Genomic DNA, 26,105 nt, shown 5'->3' with positions numbered 1-26,105 from the left:
AAGATGGGTGCTTAATGTTTACTGGGCAGATTGATCTTCAATATGAATAATGCAGCCCATAAAGTAAAATTCAACCCTAAAGCAACTCCATGTAAAATTCTGAAGTCAGAAGATAACAAACAAGCACATATACTTAAGACAAAATAGAAGATACTAACCTGAGTTTCGACTTTGAGATGGCTTGACTGAAAGACAAAAAGGATATGATTCCTGTTAGAAGGCGTGATCATACACTCCCCCCATTACTTCAGCTGAGCTATCAGAAAAGCCATGCATGGCAGCCTGGACTCGGCACCCCCCATTCCCACAGCAGGCCAGCTGGGGTAAGAGTGGAGCAGTAGCGAGGTGCTGCTGGCGCCAGGCGGGCCAGGCTAAGCACGCTCCAGGGCCCAGGCAAGAGAAGACTCAGCCTGATGCCCTGAGCAGCCCTGGCACAGGCAGTGACACCATGGCTTCTTCTCCCGTTACCCCACATTCCCCAAACTGAAGTCAGTAGGGCCTCTCCTGCCTACCACTCAGCCACTCATCTCAACAGCAACATGTGCTGCTCCTATAGCAAAAAAAGCACTGGACTAGGAGTCCTGGCTCCACGATTCACTAAGTGTCTGAGCCTGGGTGAGCAGCACACCTTTTTGAGCCTCAATGTTCTCATCTGTAAAATGGGGAGGACAAACCTACTCCCTGCCCACTTCACCATGTTGTAGGGAGGGCAGAGCAAGAGAAAGGAGGCAAGTACACTTTGGAAACTGTTGCATATCCTGCCCATAATGCATCATTTCTATGCATCTCTGCCTAGGAGATTGAATTATCTTAAAAACAACACCTGTACTTGGCAGAGATAAGACCTAAAAGATATCAGCAGGAAGCAAACAAAACAAAATTGCATGCCCTCCGTCCCCAAAGCAGGCAGTACTCTGTACATTCCACTCTGCTGCTGCAGCCCAAATCCTCTAGAAAAAAGGCCATGAGGGTTAATGTGATGGTGTCTTCCATTGTTAGGAGAGGGTGGTGCAGGGCTCCAAAGAAAAAGTGCTGTGAGCAGAGCAGAGCAGGGTCCCAACATCCGGCCACTATGCATGAGGTTGGGAGAACCCGTGAGTGAAGGGAAACTTAAATATGTAGCACATTCTATCAGCCACTCTGCCATACAAGCTCTTCTTCAAAGCACTGATGCCAGCACCAGACTCGGAGGAGAATTGGGCTTTACCCCCACCGCCGACACCCAGAAGGCCCAGCCTTGGCGGCACCTCTTCTTTTCCACCAGCACCTAGTGGACACAGTGGAACGGCGGGTTACCCGGCACACCCTGCAGCAGGACGGACTGCTCTGGAGGCAGAGGCATGGGAAGTGCTCGGGGCCTAGGACAGGAGGGGGACCAAGGGGTCCAGAGTGAGCCCACCTCCCTGCTTGCCCCTGAGGCTATGGCCCCAAGGCTCCACTGAAATCTGGGCTTCTTCCTCACATTTGCTTCTCTATGATAACAGGAGGAGCCAAAAGGGCAAGTGGCCTCCACACTCACCAGAGATTTCCACAGCAGCCTTGGTTCTCGCCTTCACCACTTACGTTCTCTGTGTTCACAGACTCCGTCTCGCTGGTTGGCATGCTGGCTGTGGGGAGAAGAAAACGTTTTAGATGGCGTGCTGGAAGCGCTGCATGCCCAGGAGTGGGCGGGACGCAGATCTCTGCCACGAGGCAGACCCTCTGGGAACGTGAGACGAGGGTGATGAAGGGCCCTCAGGGACTTGACCAGCAAAAGGAAGTGCTGAGAAATCAGGCCCCTCCACCGCAGGACAGCCTCTGCGTCCATGACCTGTCAAGAAAACCTATGGAGGAAACCCATCAGGAGGAAATTCTCTCCGTCCAGATGTTTCCCAAGAAAAGCAGCCTAGGGACCAAACTGAACCCTGTCACTGCACCTGGTACCAGTTTATTCTCCTGGTTTCCAGGTTTGTACTGAGAAGCCTCCAAAACACCTGTTACAGCTACACCTTGGCTTGTCCCAACAGTTGCTCTAGAAACTCTGCGAATAGGCCAATACTTCACAAACAAATTCTTATATTTAAATATACTGAAGGAGAGGAGAAATGAGGGGTGGAACAGCGCATGAAGGTACCAAGCACAAAATCTTTTTAAAAATTTAAGATCTCTACTCATTTTCAGCTAATTTATCTGACGTCTACGTTCTGCCGAGCTTGTGAAGCCAGTCTGCAGAAGGCTCTTACCAAAGAAGCCAGGACCAGAGCATTGAGGAAGGTTTCCCCGCCACTGATCAGAGTGCAAAGCTGACCGTGGCCCCAGGGCCACCAGGGTCTCTGGGCACGTCCCACTCCTCACAGCAGGAGCCTCAGCAGGAGAACTGGAGGAAATGCCGACATGCGCCTGCTACTGTTGGGAGGCCCAGGGATCCATCCAGGGCCACCACCTGGCACTTTTCTCATCCACTTGAGTCAACCCTATAAACACCACGAGCATGTGCTGGAGACCAGGCGGTGGAGGTGCAAGACAGAGAGGGAGCTGGCATTGCAGCAGCCCTGGAGGACTAGTGGGAAGGGCAAGCCCCGGATGCATTGGAATTGACTGTGAAATACAGAAATATAGACACCCTCAGGGGTGTGGGCAAGGAGTTCTAGAAACACATACTAAGGAATGGCTAATTTGGCTCTGGGGATAGAAGTCACCCAAGAGCGAAACATGGGAGAATCACCCAAACACATGCACTTCTTTTCCCTGATGCATAATTTTGAACTGTAGCAACTGTTTTTATAGACCTTATTGTGTCAACAGGAAGACCTTCCCCCTGTGGGCTCTGCCTATATGGCTACTCTGAGCAAGGATGCCTCAGTTTCATCTACAAAAACTGGTGTTGGTGTCTGAGCGCTGTGGTGGTGGAGCTCCGGAGCCCAGACCAAGCACGGAGGGTGAAGGAGCTGGGTCAATGCACTCTACCCACGCAACCGCATGTCTGCTCACCCTGCTCTGGCGACAGACGTGGTGTGAATGGCAAGGATGAAGGTGGACCTGAGTCAAAGGGCCCAGAAATCTGAGGGGGAACAGACAAGGTCCCTTTCATTTTTGAGCACCCAGTGAACTGAGCCTGCCTGGTGGGAGTCTCAATAGCCTTGTCCAGGAACACGCAGACAAAGGTTTCAAAGGCAAAGGAAAAATGATTAGAAGGATAGACCCATATCACACAAGTGGTAATCTCGTGGAATAACCTTCTTCGTCCTTAGTTAAGTCAAAAGAAACCAACCACAAACTTTGATTCACTTTTTCACAACTCCATGCAAAAACAGAAACAAAAACAAACCAAACAAAAAACAAAAAATGAAACAAAACAAAACAAACCCCCAACAATCCAATTATGGAAAAACCTTTAACAGAAAGCTCCATAAAGACACACACACACACACACACACACACACACACACACACACACACACGCTGGTGCAGTTCTGTTCCCCATGACTGTTCCATGCTTTGACTTCAGCAGAAAGACTAAAAAGGTTTAAAATCCAACGAAGTTCATTGTTACGGGTTCCTCCTATAGGGTCACCCTTCTCTTCAGGAGCAGGACAAAGAAAGTCACAATGGGAGACCCTTATAAATATGAGCATGAGTCATGTCTGTGGAACATTATTTTGGTGGTTATTGCCACTACTAAGAAGACAGAAATTGACAGTAGCATGACATGGGCTGGGGTGGGGGGGTATCCTCAGGCCCCAGTTAGGTCCTTACTCTGCCCCAGACAGAGTCCCACCTCTCCCCAGGCTTTAGTGTCTGTAAAGTGGTCGTGTAAACTCCACACTGTTGAGTGTCACTTCCATCTCTAACAGTATATTACTTCATGGCTCTAATATTAATCATATCGTAACTTTAGTTATTATTTCAGAAAGAGCACACTTCTTTGTGGCTTTTTACTCTCTGGGGCCATGTCCCATGATGACAACAATACAGTTGCTGCATTTCATTCCTTAAGCTTCATTTTTCAAACAATCTGATTGAAACAAATTAAGTACATATACCTGGGGCAAAGGGGGGGGGACATCATGTTGCATCTCTGGCTGTGTGCCAGCTATTAGTGAATGAAATGTACAAGTTGCTCTCTAAATTAAGTGGGGGGAAGATAAGAAACAAAGCCAAACTCCCCAAAAAGCAACTAAGATAAGCTAATTGTGTGGCACAGCTTCAGGGCTTCACTGACAGAGATAAGTCCTCCTGCTGACTCTGTGGGGGCGGGGGAGCAAGACGATGGCTAAGAACAGGCTCTCAGATTGGTCAGATCTAAATTTAACCCCACGTTTGTGACCAAATTTCTCCAAGGCTCCATGTTCTCATCTGTAAAATAGGAAGTACCTACCTCTAAGGGCTCTTGTCAGAACTAAATGAAATAAAACACCGAGTGGGTCACACTACAGTGGGTTATCCCAGAGTGGAGCCACAGTGTCGGGCAATCAGCGAGGCTCACGTGGTAACTCTATCACCTTGGAAAAGTTCTCCTGGAGCTCCCTGGAAGCCAGCGGCACTGTCTATATGGTCCAGTGTCACTCTGCCCAGACCACTTCTATTACTGCACAGAGGCATCTGGTGTGACCCTCCTTCCACACTTCTGAATCAGCTCTGGCCATCACTCTTGGGTTGCATCTCTCCTGTCCCAAACTGACTTATTTCTGTCTAACTTGGCCTGTGGTGGGGATAGCAACTTTTCTAATTATTTGACACCTATAGAGCCCATAATAAATAAATCTATTCCAGAATAATGTTACCAGGGCTAAGGAGGAAGAGTGCTGGGGGAGGGGACAGATAGGACAGTGGCTATGCTAGAATTTGGTGACCTCATTTGGTCTCCGAAATTGACCTTGATTGATCCAGTCCCTACATCTGAGCAGAGGAACCAGGTTCTGACTGAAGCCCAGGCAGCCACTCTGTCCACTCCAGCCTCTCACTCCCTGCCACAGGATACCATTTCCTTTTCTAAAAACTATAGAAAACATCAGGCCCAGTGGGCATAGCCAAGGAGCTTGTATGTACCTTAAAACGTGTCACCCTTCGCTTGCACTAGGCATTCATTTTTTTAATGTTAATAAATTGCTATGAGTTTCACTACACTTAGCCCCAGTACGATCTCATGTACACTTTGAAAAAACAAGACAGGAGAATCCCAGTCTGTTAGAACTGGAAGGAGTGCCTGAGATTACATAAACAAACTCTGTGACTTCACAGATGAGAGAAGTGACCGACTTGCTGCGGGACACACAGCGCAGACGTGGAAAAGCTCTCCTGCTTTCCGCTCAGCACCCTTCCCACCATGCCGCACCACTCTGTGGTGTTGGTATATACCAGAATATACTGGCATACACTTAGGTATTGGTGTATGCTGGTGTATACAGTGTATTTAAAACACCACAAATCAGAAAGTTCCAAAAGTCAGGCAAGGCTCTTCTCTATTGGCACTGGTTTGCTGTCCTGATGACCTTTATTAACCCCTAGAAACCTGACATCTAGCCAGACCACTTACCGGACATCTACACAGCAAATGGGGATAGTACAAAATTCAAGCTACTAAGTTGATTATTGAGACTTTATAAAAATCAAAACAGAAACAATTATAAAAACCCAAGTTAAGTAAACTTACAGGAAAATTATTGGAACACAGGCCCTGCTCCTTAACCGGATGCCAAACCATCACGACTGCCCCATTCAGGCTGACTCCTTGGTCCCCTTCTGCAGGGAGTCAGTGTTAACTGCTGACAAGTGACCAGGCTTCATGAGAGAGGCATGCAGAGAGATGCACAGACCCCACCATGTCACCTGCCTGCACCAGAAGCCGTAAGTCCTTTCCCCTCATGCATCCCAGGGAACTTTAGAGCTTTGTAGAGGAAGGTTTTGTTTTTTAAAAATACATAAATTTAAAACTATTTTCAGTGAATCTGGGTGAAACCAGGCATTAGGACAAGCCTGTAGCCTGTAACGCGATGCTCACTTGCACGGCAATTTGCCCGGCGGGAAATCTGGGGAAGCTCAGGGCCTGTGCTTTGTGACCCATTCCAGGCACTGGGATTTCTGGGGAGAGCTCCAGGATAGACACTTAGGCTTCGAGTGTGGGTGCACTGAGAAGGGGTCCTAAGAGCTGCTGTTGGTGAGGACATACAGCCAGACAGCAGCTTAGTTCACCTTGGACTGTAAGTGAGAGTTTCCAGGGCCTTCCTGGGCAGCCTGGGTATTCTCTGTGAAGGGTAAGTCATGTGATTGCTCTTTAAGACCTTGTACTGGGCTGGGGTGTCATCATGGCCAATGCCACACAAAATAAACCAGGGAAATCCACTGTTTCTCAGGCCGGCACAACAGTGGGCATTTTCACCAATGTACAAACATTGCGCTCTCTACCCTCACTCTGAAAGGACAATATAATGCTCAACCAAATCAGCCAGGCTTGTGAATTCAGAGGGAAATTAACACACAAATACACACACACCAAGGATGAGTCTGTATGTGAGTCCAAAAAGGCAGCCCCAAAATTATGTTCACCTTTAACAGGCACAGCTAAACCTCAAACCAACTTCTTTCCGTGATGGAGGTTGCTGAGGCCAAGACTCTAGAAGAATGTCAGAGAAGATTGGTCTTTGTCATTGGTGATAGGGGGATAAGTCCCTTTTCCTCCTGGGCTTAGTTACCTAATCTAGAAAATGAGCTGTTGGGTAATATCATCTCTAAGACCCATTTACCTCTGACCTGGTAGAACTGTGTAAAGAGGAAATACCCACAAGCTATATGGTTTTACTCCCAGCACCAAAGGGATTTTCCCTTTTGCTCCCCTAGCTCTGCAAGGATAGCAGGGAATGGGCAGGACTGTGAAACCCACCCCTCAGGGTGGTCGCCAGGAGTCAAACAGCCTGCCCAGGAGACTGATTCAAAGTCACCTCCTACAGACCACCCTGGGGACTGGTGCAGCACAGGAAGGAGCAGCCCCAAGAGCCCTCAGCCAGACACAAGAGACTGGGACCCACGCCAAACTGAGCCCAGAGCTCCCCAGCCTTCATCTGGAGCCTGTCACACCAACAACCTCATTCACAGCTATCCTGGGCCTCTAGGAGCCTCACTCCTTTATTTGCCACCATAGGACAGGCTTTCTTACACACCTGAGAATGTCTTTTAGCATTCCCCTCCTTCCCCCAGCAGCCTGAAGCTTCTTACTCTTTCCTTTTAAAGGAAGGGTGAGGGGCGAGGTTAGACAACTGAGCAGTGGCAGAGTCGTGGCTGCTTTCCTTGGAGACAGGTGGTCTGAAGCCAAGAGCTTGTGTTTTTATCTTATTTTCGTGACAAGCAAAAGCAGTGCTGTGACATCCCCTGAAGGAATTTGCCTGTGCTTGCTAGTGGCGACATGCTTGAACCCTCATAGGGTAACAGACTCTTGTTGCTGTAAAGAAGCCAGACTCTTCTTGGAGAATGTGGGTCAAGGCCAGACAAAGGTTTCTGTGTCTAAAGCAAGAATTATGCTCTGACAATAACTATTTCTGTATGACCAGTGACATGGGGAGCACAGCATCCACACAATGGCCTTGACCCCACTCGTCAGCAGCAATCTCAGGGACCCCAAGTATCTCAGTTAACAAAAGACTTTCCCTACTGAAAATACAGCAAGTTTCCTGAAAATCCAGGCTGCTTCCTCTCCTTGCAGATCTCAGAAAGCTAACAGAGAAGCCTCAAGAATCCTTGAAAAGTCACAAGGCTCATGCCCCAGCTGAGAGGGGTAGTTATCTACATGCCCAAGGAGGGGTCTCTTGTCTTCCGGGCACAGAAACCACTCATCTTCTTACACTAACCCACCTAGAGCTGGCATCCTAAATCAGTGTTTGACAGCATTTTTTTCTTACGTCCATGGCAATATTCCCTACTTAGCTGAAGCCCATTTTGCCTGCACAGGCCTCCAGGAGCTGTATCACGCCCAGTCTCTTCTTGGAAAACCCTAAAGCTGAACAAATCAGCCCTGTCTCTGCCCCCAACTCATCGCTCACTCACAGGCAAGTCCCTCCTCCTTGTCGTCTTCCTTTTGGGGCCACAACACGCTCTTGGAAAAAGGAGGAGCTTTTATCCAACAGTCTCTCTGCTCCTTCTTCCTTTCAGGCCTTCAGATGAGAGGAGGACGCTCATACAACCTTCAGTCAGACCACCCGCGTCTGTTCAAGTCCCATTCCCATAACCTCTGGGATCCACATTCCCATGGGTGGCAGAGGCCACTCCCGAGAAAACAGTGCAACATGTCCCCTCTGCTGTCTTAGCAGCTGGCTTTGTATCCTCTCAGACAGACTCTTCCTGCAGAGTTGTCTGACTAGGGCTCATCTTGATGGTGGCAACTAAGTGGACTGTGCAGGATATACAGGCAAAGCTTCGTGCTGCTGTTGGGACCATGGTGATGAATTGGCAGGCAAGGCAGGGCGCCAGTTGTTTGCAAAACTGCCCTGCATGAGAACCCCAGGGTTTCCAAGGAGGGGCTGTATTTAGCATTATTTCAGAGCATAGGTGGGAACTTCATTATTTGCCACACGAGCCCTTTCCTCATTCCCACTCACAGGTACCCCAAAATGTTTGCATCCTACAAGTATATGTTTAACTTCATTCTTCAAACAGGCACCATTAGCTTTAGCCTGGTCCTGAGCAAGCCTGCTGGAGAGTAGAAAACCAAAAGGCCATTTGAAAAATTTAACATGGGGGGGAAAAAAATCAATCAAATAATATTGGAATTTCATCTAAACTGGAACAGATGAAAAAGCATCCTTTGGGAAAAAGTGTTTAAAAAGTTTGTCTTCCAGTCTAAGAATATTCATGCTGAATTAAATAAATTTTATGAGTTGGTTCAGCTGCTTCTTTAAAAGGTACAGTTCACACAGAAAGGAAATTGCAATGCTGTCTTGGCAAAGACACACATTTTGGGGAAAGACAAGAAGAAAACCACAGGACCCAATTTCAAAGAAATCAAGCAATTAAAACATAGGCATCTCAAAGACACAGCACACAGGTACATGCACGTCACCCCATGCCTGCGTGTGAGCAGAAGACGTCAGAGGTCTTGGGAGAAGAATCTCCTGACGACAGAGTTCAAGCTCAGCTCTTTACCGTGATCTTTAGCCCTGCGTTGGCGGAAGCAGCAAAACTTCCTCTTCTTCTTATCCTCTTTTAGCAAGTCGGCCAATGTGACCCCTTCGGGTTGAACATAAGCAATTTCATTACGATTCAGCAGAGGGCAGCAAGAGCAACACAAACAGAGCCCCAGGACCCAAGAGGTGCCACATCCACGGGCTCTGATATGCAAAACCCAAGCTGTCCTACGTAGAAATCGACAGCTCGGGATGTGACCAGTAGAGTGGCAATGCACGTGTTGTAGCTAGTATATAAAATGCCTATATACTTTATGAACCTGCCCTAAATAAACACCAACTATTATAAACACAATAAATAACCAACCCACTAACAATAAACAACCAACCCACTCTAGACAAAGGTTTCCAGTGTTTGGCCTCCACTCTAAGCTAGGTAAGAAGGGCATTAGGGAGAGGGCACGTCAGCAGGAGTCAGGAGTCCTGGGTGCTGACTGGCTGTGCGAGTCCAGCCAGTATCACTACATGGGGCAGGACACATGGGTGTTAAAAAGGTGGGCTCTGGACTTGGACAGACCAGGTCTAATCCCAGCCCTGCCAGTTACTGGCTGGAGGACTCTGGACAAGTTACCTGATTTTGTTAAGCCTTAGTTTCCTCACTCCTACAATGTTAATAATAGTCGGACCGGCATTTCATAGGGTTGTTGTAAGAGGAAACTAGTAAATAAGGTAATAGAGGCAACACGTTCAGCTTTGGCAAGGTGTGATCAACTGTTACAACTATAACTCCCCTCTGGCTACTACATCATAAGAAAAACGGTCTAGGGTCTCCACCTCCTTCTAGCTCTGTGACATGGGGGTCACGCAGGCTGGCTAATCCTTGCTGTGGAGGCCACACACTCTGGGGAAGGGAACTGCAGAGGCAGCAGAAGGAATGCCAAGTGTGCAAGGGCCTGAGGGAAATGGCACGTGCACGCACAATCACTGGGAATGTAAACTGGTGTCACCTGGGATAACACATTTCTAAAATGGGCACACTCTGTGACCCAGCAAAACCCCTCCTGGTCATCTCTCCCACGAGAATGTGCACATGAGGATGGAGACGCAGGTGCAGGCCTTCGTGGGGATTAATGATGGCTAAGGTGCAGACTGTGGCAGAACGCAGGTTCAAATCCAAGCCTCGCCACTTAACATGTGGCCCTGGGAAGCGACTTAACCTCTCGGCGCTTTAGTTTCCTCATCTGTCAAGTCCTTGTCTCAGAGAATTGTGTGAGGAATAATGGACTAATGCACCCACAGTGTGACACATAGGAGGCGCTTGATGAATGTGAGATATTATTATTATTATTCCTTCAACAAATAAGAATGTGTGTGACAAATACTGCACTGGATGCCAGCCACACAATGGACAGCAGAAACAGGCCCTGTTCCTGCCCCCAGGGAGCACAGTCTCATGGCAGAGGAAAACATTAGTCAGACAATCACACCAAGGATAAAACTGCGACTCTGACCACTGCCGTAACTCAGAGGTCCATGTGCTATACAGAGTAGACAGTCCATTGCCACAGCTTCTATATTGGCAAATTACTGAAAATAGCCCAAGTGTTGTTTTAAAAATATGGAAAGATGTCTACAGTTCAGCGAAAAACTGAAGGAGCAGAACCATTTGTGCTGGGCGATTTCATGGTGGAGACCCATGAGCATTCCGTCTGTGCAAAGTCGTATGTTCTTACGTGCACAGATGAGGTCAGAAAGGAGAAGCCCCAAACTGTGAAGTCTGGTTCTCTTTCAGAGAAGGATGAGACAATGTTATTTCTTACTTTATATATGCATACTTTGATAGTATATGAATTCTTTACAGTGGATAAATATTAGTTTTAGAATTAAAATATATTAAAAGCAAACAAAACAACCCTGATTTGGGACTCCACAAACCCGGCTGGAGTACCTCCTCCTTCCCGTCTCCACAGTGGGGTAACCATCCCCAAGTTCATCTCCTTCCAGCTCTTTTGAGGCCTACCCAGGACTGCTCCCAGTACCACCCCAGTGGAGCTGGTGTCTCCCAGACAGTCTTGGGGCCTCCCCAGTCAGCCTTCCCAGTCCTGGGCTTTCAGCAGCTTCTTCAGAGCAGGCAGCTGTCCTGGATGCATGGTATCTACCTGCAACCCTAACGGCTGTGCTTTGCTTTCCAGCTTCTAACTGAATGTTTTCTATGTTGAACTTGCACTCTGAGGTAGTTTAATTGTGATGAAAGCAGTTTTATAAATCAAATTTTGAAGACATAACCTTTTGAAATAAGACCAGCAAATGTCCATGCCTTGCGCTTGCAAACAGCTGTCCCATCACTTATTTTTCTGCCCACCCTCCAACCAGACATCGCAGTAAAATCATCCAGGTGGCACATGAGGAAGGAAATTGACATCTATAGCAACCTTGTGTACTGAGACCTGGAAGGGCAGAGTCCCAGTGGGAGGCAGGCGGGGGCAGTGCTCACAGCCTCTAGGACCACTGATGACCAGGACACAGACAGGCTCTCCTTGTGGTCAGAGCTGGAGTTGCAGGTAGGCCCTCCCTTTCTTCAGGCATTAATATCCCCGCTTACAGGGACGGACCATCGATCATTCATAGTTCCCACAGCGAAACTGCCCTGCTTTTCTGGCCAGAATTTTAGAATGAGCTCCCTTTAAAACCATTTCATTACTTTTAATGCTATTTTTTAAGACTAATCACTGACAATGAGAAGAGTTTAAAATAGAATTTCAGGCTTTCAGATTTTAATGGCCCTAGAAAAACTCCATTGTTAACTCAGATGCAGCTGCACACGTCTAAAAAATCACTTTGCGATTTGGCAGGGTTTCTTAAGAAACTTGAAGCTCAGCAAAAAGTTAAATAAATTATCCTTGAAATTATCCCAAATGCTTAGGAACTAACTTCCAAGGGAATTTTGTCCATTCAATTAATTGTGTAGCACCAGCTTTCTAACAGCACATTTATGGAACTGACATTTTAAATAGTCTGTGAATGCACCAAACTAGAGCTACCAGTCACTGCAGCCACCAGACAGCCCAGTGAGGGAGCTGAATGCCTTTCCTTTTGTTTTCTTCCAAGTGAAAGCATGGAACACTGTGCTATTCAGTGTGATGCCATTCAAGAGTTCCCAACCCTGGCTTTACACGGGAACCTCCAGGGAGCTGTAAATAAAGCCATGCCCGAGTCCCACCCCAGACCGATTAATCAGGGTAGGGGTGGGGGATGGCATCAGGATGCATTTGCACTCCCCAGGTGACTGTCACATACAGCAAGAGTTGGGTACAGATGCAGACAGTCACATTTAGTAGATCAGAGAGAACAGATAATGTGTGCAGATCTCCAAGCACCTGATTTGACATCGGTTTGCAAACAGCAAGCGTCAACAAACTAGAAATGGACTTCAAGACCCAGAAAGCTGCACTACCTTATCTCAAAAGCGACTGGGTCCACAAGTTTGTCTTCCATCAATATTTGGGAACCTTATAGTTTCTAAACAGGAAAGTACAGGGACATGGTCCTAAAAGGGTCTTCACACAAATTTGGGTGGAGGTCTAAGAGAACCTGCAAAAACAATTCTGCTTAGGTCAAGTTTTCCTGAAGCCTGATGACCACAGCCAGTTATCGAACACTTAATCCTCATGACAATACCACAGGCAAATACCTTTATACCCTTCTTGCAGACAAGGAAACTGAGACTCAGAGATGTTGGGTATTATGCCTTACACTCAAGTCCAAATTCCAAGTCACAAAACTCAACTGCAGCCAGCTCCAGTGAACACCCTCCAGCGCAGTCCCCACCTCTGAGGGGCTTGAACCTTCCATCAGCCAAGGCTTGGCCATCAGGAAGGGCTTCTTTTCACACTGTCACTTCATTCTAGTGTCTGGGAGGAAGCTGCCTCAATCCCATCCAGGGCCCAGGTGAAAGAGGCAGTCAGTGGAGTTAGCACCCTGAGGACATGTGGACCAAGTTAGGAGTCCCAGGCGGCACCCCATTCCCTTCCCAGAGATTCTGCAGGAACACGGATGGGGTGTGAGGTGTGTGGGCACGGCTCTGACGTGTCCAGGGAGGACGCTGGCACTGGCAATGCCCACACTTTACTGCCTGCTAACAGATGGCAGAAACCAGGCCTAATGTACGCAGGTGGTGAATCAACCACTCTTTGTTGGTGAGGGAGACCACGTGGGCCTCACTGAAACCCTCTCCCCTATGGTTTCTGGCTGGGAAAAGAAGAAAACAGCTGGCAGCCACGGGAGGCCCTAGGGAAACCCCAATAGCTCTGCTTCTCCAGAAGGTCTGGGCCGCTAGGAATGTATTCAGGGAGGCACACATCCTCGTCTGGAGGAGACCTAGGGCTCTCCTGTTAAGTCAGTTACATCCCAACACGGTTCCCACAGCCTGGGAGCTGGGTCTCTATTTGCAGCCCTAATCATCAGGGCTCTAGGACTCTGATGTCTTGGGAAATACTGTGAGCCTTGCTCCACAGGGGACCCCAGCACCTGGCAAAATGAACTCAAGAAAGAACCAGGGAGCACCTCAGAAGTATGTGCTATTCTGGATCAAACGCCAAGCGGGTTACGCAGGTTGCGTTGCACAGCACCAGGGAGCAGAAACCACAGCGCTGACGTTCCAGAGATACAGTGCAGCTTTATTGGGTTTGGAGCCCCGGTTACAACGTGAATTCTGGGAATCTACAACTTTTAAAGGGGATTTCTTTCCTTGATTATATTACTAAGTAATGCACTTCAGGGCTTTGAACTTTTGTAGCCTTGTGTACCTTGTTCATGCCATTTCCTCAGCCTGAAAAGCAATCTGCACCTTCTGCAGCCCCAGGGCTCCTCCCTCGGAGCCCAGCAGGACCACCACCTCTTCCATGGAGCCTTCCCTGCACTCCCACCCGCCGGCACCACTGCGCCCTCTGGGATCCCACAGCAGACCGCTGGCTCCTGATGACGGTGTCAGCTTGTCCACTGTCTCACACTAAGGCACCACCTCTCCATCTTCCCTCCGTGGGAGGGTCTCCTAAGGCAGAGGCACTGATTTTGTCATCACATGGTCAGGCTCTTTACAGACAGCAGCAGGACACCAGAAATGCTGGGCTGAGATGTAAGAATGGGCCCTCAGGACGATCAGAAGACATACTTGCCTCAAATCCAAAGAAAATTCCTAATTCTCAAATCACAGGTCATAAAAACAGTCCCACCACACCTGAGGTTAGCAACACTAACATGGGTCCCTATCTGTTCCTAGCGGTGGAACAATAAAGACATGAAAAGACATCAGACTGCAAGAGGGTCTCACTCAGCTCCCTACAGGACACACCACAACTAGCAAAGAAAGGAACTCTGCTCAGAAGAAGGGCCAGGACTTTCTCTGATTTACACACAATATGGCACACAGCTGGCAGGCCTCCACAGGTCAGCATCAAGGCTGGGGTTTGGAAATGAAGAGGAAAAGAGAGTGGCAGACATTCCCCCAGCTGCACACGCAAGTGGCTTGTTGCTGGCCACACTGCAAGCGTAGAATCTTTGTGAAGGTCCTGGGGATTCGGGCTGGCTCAAATGCCCCTGGGAGAGCGGTGCCAAAAACGTGTACACACCTAATCACCTAGAGGACATCACTGATTTTGGAACTCAAAGGAACATCCACTTATAAACTCTAGAAATATTTGACAAACACAGTCAGCTCTAGAAATCCTTCTGTAGTTTGTTTCCTAATCGTCAGGTGGTGAACTCTGAGCTCTTCCTTGAGGCAGCAGTGGGTGGAGGCCTGGGAAGAAGTGGGGTGGAGGGGAAGCCTGCACTCTGCTGGCTCCCCCACTAGCACCCAGGCCTGAGTCAATTGTTTGCATCCATGATAACAAGAAACCCTCACTTCCCATGGAAGTACAGACTCCGAGTGCCAGGCTAGAAGACCTGCCAAGGTCATCTCAGTCAAGAATCCCCTCCAGCATGGGCCTCAGCTCAGCTTCCACACTCCCCTGCCTACAGAAGCGACACCTGTTGGTCTTGCCCACCCTCCCTGCTTCATTCCTCCCTGACCTACACACCCTCTGTGCTCCAGCTAAACTGACACACCAATTCCTCCCTGAACCTGCATTTGCCCATGTCCTCCTCATGCCACTGCCTTGACTCCGAATGGTTTTCCTGACACTGAGCTGAGCCATCTCAGATCCATCCGTCCTTCAAGGCCCAGGCCCAATTCCCCCACAGGTCTCTCTTAGAGGCCTGCAGCCAGCCCTTCCTCCTCTGTGCCCCAGCACACTGCCTGCCTCCCTTGCAACCTCCATCTCTGCCTCTTTGTGCTGCATCTCTGTGCATGCAGGCCTGCCTTCCCGGAAGGAGCAAACATGTCCGCTTCATCCAGGGCGTCCTCCCAGCATCCAGCACCCCGTCTTACGGATTGAAGGAGTGGCTGCATGCTATCTGAGAGGTTCTGCTCAAGGGGGGCTTGCTCAGCCATCTTCCATGACGGAGAGCCTAACTTGGGTTCCAACCCTCCCAATGGCGTGCAACTGTGAAATATGTTGTCGGTCTTTACTATCAGCTATTCTAGATTTGAAACAAATCAAAACACCTTAGTCAAATCTACTGCTTAATTTCAATTCCCACTTTTACCTGAGGTACCAATTGCCCCAGGAAGAGTATGAGCATGTCTGTGGAAAAAGTATATGGTAAGACACATATCTTGGTTGACACTGTCAATTAGTGCCAGTGGGTGACAGAGCATTGGGCCTTCCTATTGCAGAAAGTGCTCTGTGGTGCCTAGTGTCAGCATGGGGTACCAGGTGGGTGAGCTCCAAAGCAGACACACTGATTCACATGCCTCTGCCCAGAACTGGTTTTTCCCCAGACCTTGATGGGTAAGCATTTGGCTTCCCATGGCTGGCACACATAGCAGAAGGGTGGAGAGGGCCCCTGCTCTTCATGTTCCCGTCCAATAACACTGCTCACTCTGAAGGGAAGGAATCATGACTTTGTCTCCTGTGAGGTAAGGTGAATATGTCTCTGGCCACACCCTGCGCCAAAGAGAAAGGGCTTACTGAGTTCCAGAGGTGATCAGTGAGTCTGGCTGCCCCTTCTCCACCATAAAGCCATGTGACTAGATACAAATCTAAACTCCAAACTTCAGGCAGAAATTCAGAGGCAGGTAAATGCCCTTGGCATCTCTAATGTGCAGGCAGAAGGAACCAGATGGCCGAGAAGGAGGCCATCCACCTCACAGGCTGGGTCAGAGGGAAGACACACGGCTGCTGGGAGCGTGTCTGCATCACACACAAGCTCTGTGTGGTCAAGAGTAGGAAGGGGGCTACATACTATTTCGTTTGCTTTCCTCTCCTCCTTCTTCCTCATTCTCAGGATCAATATCTTCTGCTTGGGTAATCCAATCCAAGTAGCCCTTTAGATCCTCTTCCAGCTGCTGCTTCTCCCGGAGCTTCTGGAAATCTCCCCTTGCTTTAGCTTTCTCCCTTTCCTTTGAGAATTCTCTGAGGGAGGCAAAAAGAACAAGTCCATGTCAGGGCATCCCCAGGGACCCGCAGCAGGAGCCATCTGCCCTGCGGCACAACAGTCTTGTGGCAGGACACACAGCACTGAGTACAGCCACACGAGCACAGCAACAGGGGCCACACACGTGGACAGACAGAGGACAGTGTCTTCCCAAGCAAGACTGTGGGTGCCAGAGCTGCAAAGACCACACCAACACACATGCACCATCTCTTAGAAAATAAACTCCTGTCAGGACTTCCGGGATCCCAAGGAGCCAGGCCCAAAGCACCATGTGCTATCCCGGCAGGCCTCTTGACACCCCCCCACCAGGGGCCAGAACTCAGAGACGTCCCACCTCCCCCAGCGCCTCCTCAGATAGCAGGCATCACACTTCAAAGAGAAAGGACTCAGGAGGGCCCAAGCTGTGGTCCAAGAGACCACCAAGCTCAGTGCTTCTGCAATACCATCAGAAACAGTATTCCTGATACGTGCTGACCCCTTTGTCCAAAACAAGAGCCCAGAGAGGTGGAATGGCCATACATGGTGCCCACACCAGGCTCCCCTCCCCACCACCTGCAGGTTCTGGGCAAAGCAGTGGAGAGGGTCAGTACAGACCCTCCTCACAGCCCCGGTCTCCCACCCCAAATAGGAGCATTGGTGAAACACGACTGTTTTTTTTTTAACCCTTGCTTCCTTCCATGATCTTCCCCCCAAAAGTCTTCCCTGTAGGAGGTGAAGAGGCAGCATGATTTGTTGCCCCTTTATGGGAACACCTGCCCTGGAAAGGCTTTGGCAGACATGTAAATGTTCCCAACTGGTCACTGTTTACCTTTCGTGTCTGCAATCCTATATCTATGCTCACATACACAACCCCACATTTGCTCAGCAAGTCTGAGAGTCAGGTAGATGATTACCCAGTTTTCATATACAAGGAACCATCTGCATTTCCAGCCGTGAATTGTTACAGGAGCCAAGTTATGCAAGTTGCAGATTTAGTAAGTAAGATTAAAGAGCTGCTAAGGAAGCAGGTGAGGTTACAGGCAGTAGAGCTTCTGCACACAGACCCCCTGGATTCCGACGGAGATTACATCTGTCTTCCTTCTGCCTTCCAAAGCCAGCACATTCCCTCTTTCCCTGAAAGCCCCTACTTCATTAACCCAACCCAACTGAAAAAGGGGGAAATTACCTGCCTACGTCAATTCAACCCCTATTCTCCCTCTTACCTCCCTCCTCTCAACTTTGGGCTGTCCAAGGGCTGAAGAGATACTTGAACACCCAGTGATGCTGATGCTTCAGATAAGAAACTGGAGTCCTTGCCAAGGTTTCTCCCTCTGCCCACTGTTACAAAGGACAACACTCACTGCTCCTAAATCACCCACTCTTCTGATGCTCCAGAACCGGTCCTTGGCTCTGTTAGGCCTGGTCCATCCCCACCTTCACCCTCTGGGAAGTGAGGAGGGGCAAGTCTGCAGTGCATCCTGGGCGCAGCTCACAGAGGAGCTGACTCCAGGGACTTGCAGCTTGAGCCAAAGTTGGTGGAGACCCAGAGGTGTTTTCTGCACTCCCAGCCCAGGGACCTTTCCGCCTGCGGGAGAATATCTTCTATCTCCAAAAAGAAGGTATGCAAACCATACCCTGAGAACGATCTGAGGCTTCTAGGCCTCCTAGGGTTCCTGGGATACAGGATATGCATAAGTCCTGGGGAGGCTGAACAAATTAATCTGAACTTTGAAAAAGCCACACCCAATCCAGAATCACATCCCTGAACAACAACTGGAGGCCCTGGAATGTCACATGTCAACATGAAAATGCATTCTGTAATCTATTTTCTTAAACACATTGTAAAGAACAAGTAAGGGGACATTCAATTCTATTGTTTACCAAAAATATCCCAGTACAAATCTTTTCACATGCTTTGAGTCTGAACTTAAGAGTACTCAATGTATGTGACTACATACAAACAGGGTATTCTTATTTTGGCTACATATCTGAACTGCGTTCTTGAAAACTAAATTACAAATACCGTAAAAGAGTTACCCTAGAAAATTTAAGATTTTATAAAAGGGAGTTTTGCTTTAATATTATATTTTATGAAGCTTTTTTGTTGTTGTTGTTGTTGTTGTTGTTTTTGTTTGTTTGTTTTTTACATTAGAAATACCTATCCTCTAACAAGAGGCATCACTGTTGCAAATTCTTGGTTGTTGGGACACAGTGAAGCACGCATAGGTAAATCCTGCTGACTAAAATTTCTGAGAATAAAAAACGCTGCCAGGTCCTGGCTTATGGCCCATTTATTTTAAATAATAGTCACCATTACAAAAAACTTGTTCATGTAAACCCTCTGAACAGATTTTAGACCATTCTGAAAGGCCTAGTACTTCAGAGGCATGGAACATTAAGTGATTTGGACAGAACTCAGATTTATGAGACATACATCGTGGCCTGGCAGCTACGAGACAGGTTGGAGAAGGTGCAGGGAGGTAAGATCTTTATGATAAATCCAGTGGTCCCCTTGGTCCTCCTAGACCACACTGGTCTTTCAATCCGAGGGCCTGGATTCTAGTCCCAGCTCTGTCACGTTTCTTTTCTGAGTTTCGGTCTCCTGATGCGCAAAACACATATACTACCTGTTCTGTGTCACAGGGATTAAATAAAACATTCACTAAGATGATACGATGAAAATCACAGAACATTGTGCAAATGTGAAGTTCCAGTGTACAATATTTAGTTGTTAAGTCTGCGCATAAAAAAAAGGAAATTGGAGGAGCTTTCTCAAATACCAAAGGGAGAAAAATTGCAAACAGCTCTGAATGGGCTCTAAGCCGCATGATCCCAGCAGCTCTGAGAGAAGCACAAAAAGACACATAAGATCCTAGAACTCAGAGTGACCTGGATGAGCCAGCAAATGCTCTATCAATCCTGTACTGCTGTCACTCAGTTGACAACAACTTATTCCCATTACAACAAACCTTCCATTCCAGAAAAATCTCTCCTGAGGCCACTGAATCTCGTATCAACATTAGTGGATAATGAAAAAACAGTTTTCCGTTTTTGTGTAAGAATTCATGATTTGAGAAGCCTGTTACTAAAGGATAAAATAATAGTCACTATTACAAAAGTTGATTTAACAAAGCTGTTAGTAGAAACCATCAGACTTTTACAAGTGACTAGAAGTCTGACAATTCACATGGGCTAGAAGCCTACTTGTTCCACAGCAGAATTCTGTTTGTGGTGCTTTCAGCCAAATGAAAAAAAGATATCAGAAGGGCTTGGACAAAAAAGGACAGTCTGCTACCCTTTGAATATGAAAAAAAAGAGGGAATAAGAAAACATGCATATGTTCCTGAAGGATGTATCTGAAGGATAACGCAGAAATTAAGGGATGGGGACAAATGGAGCAGAGGAGATAAAGCAGGAGTGACACTGCTAGGTATCCCTTGGTGTACAGTTTTGACTTTCGGAGTCATATTAATGTTCTACACATTCAAATGTTCAAATCCAATCAGCAGGGACAGGATGGAGGAAAAATACCCCCAAAGCAGAAGTGAATTAAGACAAATGAATCTGAAGGGCTGGCCAACGAAACCATAACCATCCTGCAAGAGAAAGACAAAAATAATTCAAGTAGCTTGTGAACATTCCACTGATACTTTCAGTCTTGGGCAGGACGGGGGTGAGGGAAGAACTGCAAATTAAGCGCTGAATTCTTTCTAAAAGGTTTGTTGGATTTTTCTGTAGGGATATGGATGAAACAGTGCTGAAATTATTTCAGACGTACTACAGGAATTGACAAAGGAGTAAATGTATCAATGTTGTTGGGAGCTAGAGTTCTACTGTAGAAGGAGAGCTATAGAAATGTGGAAGGGAGGAAGGCTAGAAAGAATTCTGTGGGGGTGGACTGCAACTGGAGGTATTGGTATGAATTCATGATTTCTAAAAGATGTATATACATGAGTATATGTATAAATGTAAATACGTGCATGTGTATGTATGTGTAAATATTTGTTTCCTCGCTCTGCTGAAAGGACCTAAAAGCAAACATACCCAGTAGTTATGAGCACACCTGGTACCCAGATCTTGGTCCATTAAAAGGAAGCAGTAGTCTTTAAGGAAATGGCTGATTCCAAGGCTTGGGCAAAATAGGTACAAGATGAAACAAGTAAGGAAGTGCTAAAAAAAATTCTTTTTTGAAAACAAAAGCACGACGAGGGCATGCCGTAACAACAAAGAAGCCAGAGCAGTGCCTCTGACTTGCCAAATCTGTTGTAGATTGAGCCCCAAAATAACAAAGGACAGTAATAAATTATACAATATTTTTAAAGTCAGTCCACACCCTTATAGATAGATAACTAATGAAAAGCGAATGAGATAAAACAATAAGTGAATTGAAGTAAAAGGTAAACGGATTTGTTCACTATGCTATTCTTATTCTGGTAACTTTTCTGTGGTTTGAAATCACTTCCAAAAAGAAAAAGATTTTAAGTGTTTGGAAACTGTCACCATAGAAATCAAATGCAAATTTATGTTTTATATATTCATGTCTGTTTACGAGCTACATTGTAGGCTCCTTGAAGGAATGGAGAATGTTGTCCACTTCGTATGTTGTTGTTGTTGTTGTTTTTTCCCATGTCTCTGTCTCCCCCAGGATGCCTCCCTTTAAGCAACCATGTATGCACACAACAAAACAAACCCTACTCCTTAAGAGGCCAGAATGCATCAAGACAGAAAGCCCACAGTTCCTGGGATCTCCCAGAAATATGAAACGAGTGTGTCTGAGCCCAGACACACCGTCTGGAGCAGCCTCTACCACCAGCGTGCCATTTTCCCTTATTTACAGGCCTCATGGGGTAGACTGGCTGTCTCCAGGGTGTTAGAAAATCTTCCCTCCAGATCTCTGTCCTCTGTAAAGAGCAATTTCTCAGTGAGGAATCTCCCTGCCAGCTGGACAACTACCAAGTGTCTTACGCTGGCTGGTCTGTACATACCTCGTCCACCGAGGCAGCAGAAATTGTACCCAGAGCGTTTCACCAGGTTCCTACTGCAGACCTGGACTTCACCCTGGTGTTCTGCTTAGAATGCCTCATGGCTCTTCATTGCTGCCCTCAAGAATCAAGGTTAAATGCTTCAGCCTAGCACTCAGGGCCTTCCAACCTTCTCCCACATGTTATCCCAGCTTTATTTCCCCTTGTTATAAATGTACACTTTGTATTCTGGCTACACTTTCAACTCTTCAACCCTCTGAGCCTTGGTCCACAGCCTTCTCAGCCCACCTTTGAAAGGCAGCTCACCTTCCAGGACCCAGCTTTCCCCCTCCAAAGCGTTCTGCCCTCCTCTGAATCACCAGGGCACTCTGCTCACTGAACACCAAGATGCAGACATACGTGTGCCCTATCCCAGCGAGCCTCCTCAACGCGGTGTCCAGAGGAGTGATGCCTTACCCCTACCCTCACTGGAGAGTATTGATTGTGAGGGAGGAGCTGTTATTACTGAGGCCCTGGGAGGTTGGCCACACCAGCCCATCGAGCTCCTGAGCAGACCCTCCTGAGGACCTCAACATGGCCACATAGGAGGCAGAGGAAGACAGGGTAAAAGTGTGAAGGGGTGAGGATCAAAACCCAGCTTATAGTGACAATGGGGAACCAACAGACGTTTGCTGGGAGAGAGTTTATCTCAGTTTTGTTTTGTCGGAGTTATGTATGAAGACAAGACGAAAATCAGGAGAAAACGGTGGCAAGGAGGCCAGAAGGCATTCAGTCAACAATGAGTGAGACTGGGTTGATTCAACCTCAATAAAAATGCGAGTTGAAAGTAACATGGTTCTGATACAATGCCCAACCTTCTTACACCACAATTTGGAGAAGCAACTATGAGGCCTGTCATTGCGGACCCCCCAACTATCCCCACTCTGTGGCCACTTTCAACTCCACCCCTTTCATGCTGGTACGCTAGGTCTGGCACACCCTGTGCCATCTTCTCAGCTAATGTGGGCATTCCTGAAAGGCCAGATGATGCCCCTGCCCCATCATGTAAACATCCCTTGCCTAAGTGTTCGGGAAAGAAAGGCAGGGTGGGCAGGGGGGCAGAGGAAAGGTGAGCAGGAGGTTAGATGAAGAAGAGATGCCTCTGAGGAGCCACGTTCCCGGTCCTCTAGCTGCCGTGGAAAAGAGGAGGCACACCCCGCTGTATGCCCGGGGAGTGGGTGGGAGTTGTAGATTTGTTTCAGCACAATACAAGGAAGAAACTTCTAACGATACAAGTCCACCAAAAAATTGCAACTTCCCCGGAGGGGTACAGACAAGGGCTTTTGGTGGAAAGTACTAACCCCTCACTCAGCAGGGAAGCTGCAGTACAGGATGTTGTAAAGACCGTGTCATCAGTCTCCATAGGGCCACACCACAGGCCCAGTCCCACTCAGGCCAGCACTTAGCAACACTGCCCTGCGCTGTGTTCAATGATGCTATAACTCGAGCCTCCCAGGACGCCTCTATGACTTAAAGGGATGGCAGGACCCCTGACTGCTGAGAAGTGAACCCTTCCTTACGTTCTGCTCACCTGGGCAGCAGCCTGGCACCATCTTTTGGACATGGAAGCCAAGAAGTCTGGTGACATCAACACCAGGAAACATAAGAGCTGAACGAGTTCAAAAGAAATGGCCAGGAGGGGTTCTGACTATAGAGCAATTGTACAGCCACACACCCTTTCACCCCACAATACTCACAGGGCCCTTTAGATGGGAGACATAAATGGAGGAGAACAAGTGGGAGGCTGGACACACACAGCCTGACCCCACCTTAAGCAGTCCTTCACCTGTGACTGCCAGCCCTGGGTCCCACCCTCAACCGGCAGCTCCAGCAGCATCTGGGCCTGCACAGCTGAGGGAGCTGATTTCGCTTCCTGAAGGAAGAGTCCATCTAAGCCACGACCCCGCTCTCCAGCAATAACAGAAACAGACCTCTAATGTATTTGGGTTTTAACTGGAGTCCTCAAAGGGGCTTTACATTCAGTCCCCCGGGCCCCTCACTACCTCAGTGTGGGACAAGCAGGACGAAAAGTGTCACTCCCACCTCACAAAGGCTAAAATTGAAAAGGTGACACACTGGCCCCACACCATGTGCCCTGTACACAGGACAACCAGGCTCCTAACCAACTGCGCTTTCCATGGAATGCCTAATTCCTTTGCCTCCTGGCTCAGGAGGGGTACAGAGAGGTCACATATTGGTCAGGATCAGGAAGGTAGGTACCTGTACCTCCCAGAATGCACTGCTTACCCCCACATTCTAATTTTCTTCCAGTGCCCCAATTCAGGTTTACAGGAAGGTGATAGCACCCTTTCTGTTCATCTCCCCACATGCTGTCTGTCCCTCACTCCCCTGGAAGCACCACTCCAGGCAGAGATTCTCTCTGTCTGGAACCAGCCAGCCTCACTCCCAGGAGCCCCCATGCACCCCCAGGAGCTAGGCACATGTCCCACACTCTGTGGAGAGCTCCTCAAACCCTGATATTTCCTAGGCTTTACAGGCCCTGACATCTGGCACTCTGGAAGTCCCGACTCAGTCAACACGGCTGGAGAGAGAGAAGACTTAGCCTGAAGCAAGCCATTGCATTCAAATGGCTGTGCAGGTCAAACATGACTGCCACAAATGCAAAAGGAAGACACACAGTTTGCTCTGGAACCTGTTATTTTTCAAATGCCCCATAAAATAAATGGGCCACTGAAAATCATGTTGATTTAGATATAGGGTTCCCCCAACCCCCCGGGTTGTAATGCTATTTGTTTTAACCAGACCCACACAAATAAAGTTAGACAAATTAAATGCTTTGACATTTTCACACCTGTGTATGTGTGCACGCGTGCACACACATACACAGAAAACAATCACAAACAAGCAGAAAAATCTGTGAGCAAGGCCAACAGAATCACTAGGACTGATATTTGTAATAAAACAAATGACTCATGAATTCACCCCTCAGAAACCAAAAAAAAAGAAGCAGCATTTATAAAAAGGCAAAAAATAGGGGGGAAGTTGAAGTAACCCACTGATTTTTATCAGCAGAGGACAGTCGTCCTTAGACCTGCTTTGTTTACCCTACACAGACATAAAGGAAATGAAGAAGCAGTTTGGGCCAAAAAATATTTTTGTATTTAAATCTAACTTTTTGGAAAGCATATAAGTTTAGTTTTTGTCCAAGGAAACTAGGTGTTTGGTAAAAACAAAAAAATCAACAATAATGTATGATGTTTCACAATGAAAATAAATTTAAATTAGTGGCACTGGTTCAGTTCAAAGTTGATCAAAATCATTGGTTTTGTTCCAGTTTTGCTGCATTCAACCACAAAAAGCCAGGATTAGTCAAGGAATATTTTCTGCGCATGAGACAAATAGGTCAGAATGGGGGCGGTAGGCCTCGGGACGCATCCCCCAATCAATGAGATTCACTCCTCTGCAAAGAAGATCCAGGGAGGGGAAGACAGCTAACCTATGACAGCATTTTGCAACAGCAAGTTAGGACTAGCCACTGAGAAGTGGAGGGAAGTCGCAGGCTGGCAAAAGGGACAAGAAAAAAGGGAGGACCCTTGTTTACACAGCAAATACGTTAGGAACACATTGAACAATCACATTTCTAATCTCAGATCACATTATGACTATTCTTTGGGAAGTCATTACTGAAATAAACCCCATGATGAATCCTTTCATAAACAGATTGGGTGCCTCCTGTTTTTCCAACTTGCAAAGGTTTAGATGTATTAAGAGATTTTTTTTCTCAAAGCTATCCTCCTTTTTTCATGCCCTTGACTGCCTTTATTGACACAGCAAGTCTGTGAAGATGCTTTAAATAGAAGTTTCCATCTTTTGGGAAGATGAACCATTTTAAAGTGGGTGTTTCCTAGATTTTAATGACTAGGTTGAGTATCTGCTGTGAACAGCAGATGAGCAAGCCTGTACACATCAAACCTCAGGGCCTGGGTACATGTGGCACTTCCCCTGCACAAGAGAAATGGGGAGAGGGCCGCAGTGAGCGAATGCATCATTTGTCTGGTCTTCTTGGATCTCCCCTGGTCCTTTCTGACCACTTGCTCCTTGCACTCTGTATTCCAGGCATCCTAAAGTTCACTCATGTTCTCCAAGGCACAGAGACCTCTCTCAGCTCTAGGCCACTGCGTGTACTGTTCCCTAAGTAAGCCTCAGCTGCGCTTCCAGATACCACCCCACTCGGCTGGGCCAGTCTATGAGGACATTTCTCCAATGTCCTTAGAGTCTCCTCGATAAGAGTCTCACTTGCATAGAATTTATTCCATAGCCCTGCAATTGTTATTTAATATTCTGTTACACACTACACTGTAAGCTCCGTAAAGGAGGGGACGTGTCTGTCTTCTCTTTGTATATCAGTTCCTTATCACAAACCCTGGCCGTTAGTAGTTGCTCAATAAGAACAGGCTAAGTAAATGTAATAAATAGTTTTATAGGCTCATGATCCTGTCAAAAACATAGATTGTGG

At 47.5% G+C, this 26,105-nt stretch overlaps 1 protein-coding gene across 22 annotated transcripts in view; it reads right to left on the bottom strand.

Moving 5' to 3' along the window:
- Positions 1 to 26,105, bottom strand: part of CACNA1D (calcium voltage-gated channel subunit alpha1 D) — a 427,288-nt gene that overhangs the window by 92,753 nt on the left and 308,430 nt on the right. For 15 of the 22 annotated variants that reach the window (XM_074313103.1, XM_074313112.1, XM_074313102.1 and 12 more), the window contains 4 exons: positions 16,437 to 16,606; positions 1,520 to 1,607; positions 1,208 to 1,267; positions 159 to 185 (listed from right to left, as the gene is read on the bottom strand). In XM_074313103.1, the coding sequence (XP_074169204.1) occupies positions 159 to 185; positions 1,208 to 1,267; positions 1,520 to 1,607; positions 16,437 to 16,606 (345 nt within the window). The remainder of the gene's footprint in view (positions 1 to 158; positions 186 to 1,207; positions 1,268 to 1,519; positions 1,608 to 16,436; positions 16,607 to 26,105) is intronic. The other 7 variants (XM_074313111.1, XM_019724242.2, XM_019724248.2 and 4 more) reach the window with 1 other exon arrangement.

This window comes from Rhinolophus sinicus, linkage group LG10 (assembly GCF_036562045.2).
Source record: "Rhinolophus sinicus isolate RSC01 linkage group LG10, ASM3656204v1, whole genome shotgun sequence".
NCBI lineage: Eukaryota > Metazoa > Chordata > Mammalia > Chiroptera > Rhinolophidae > Rhinolophus > Rhinolophus sinicus.
The sequence above is the reverse complement of the archived record's forward strand: the minus strand, read 5'-3'. Positions and strand labels throughout refer to the sequence as shown.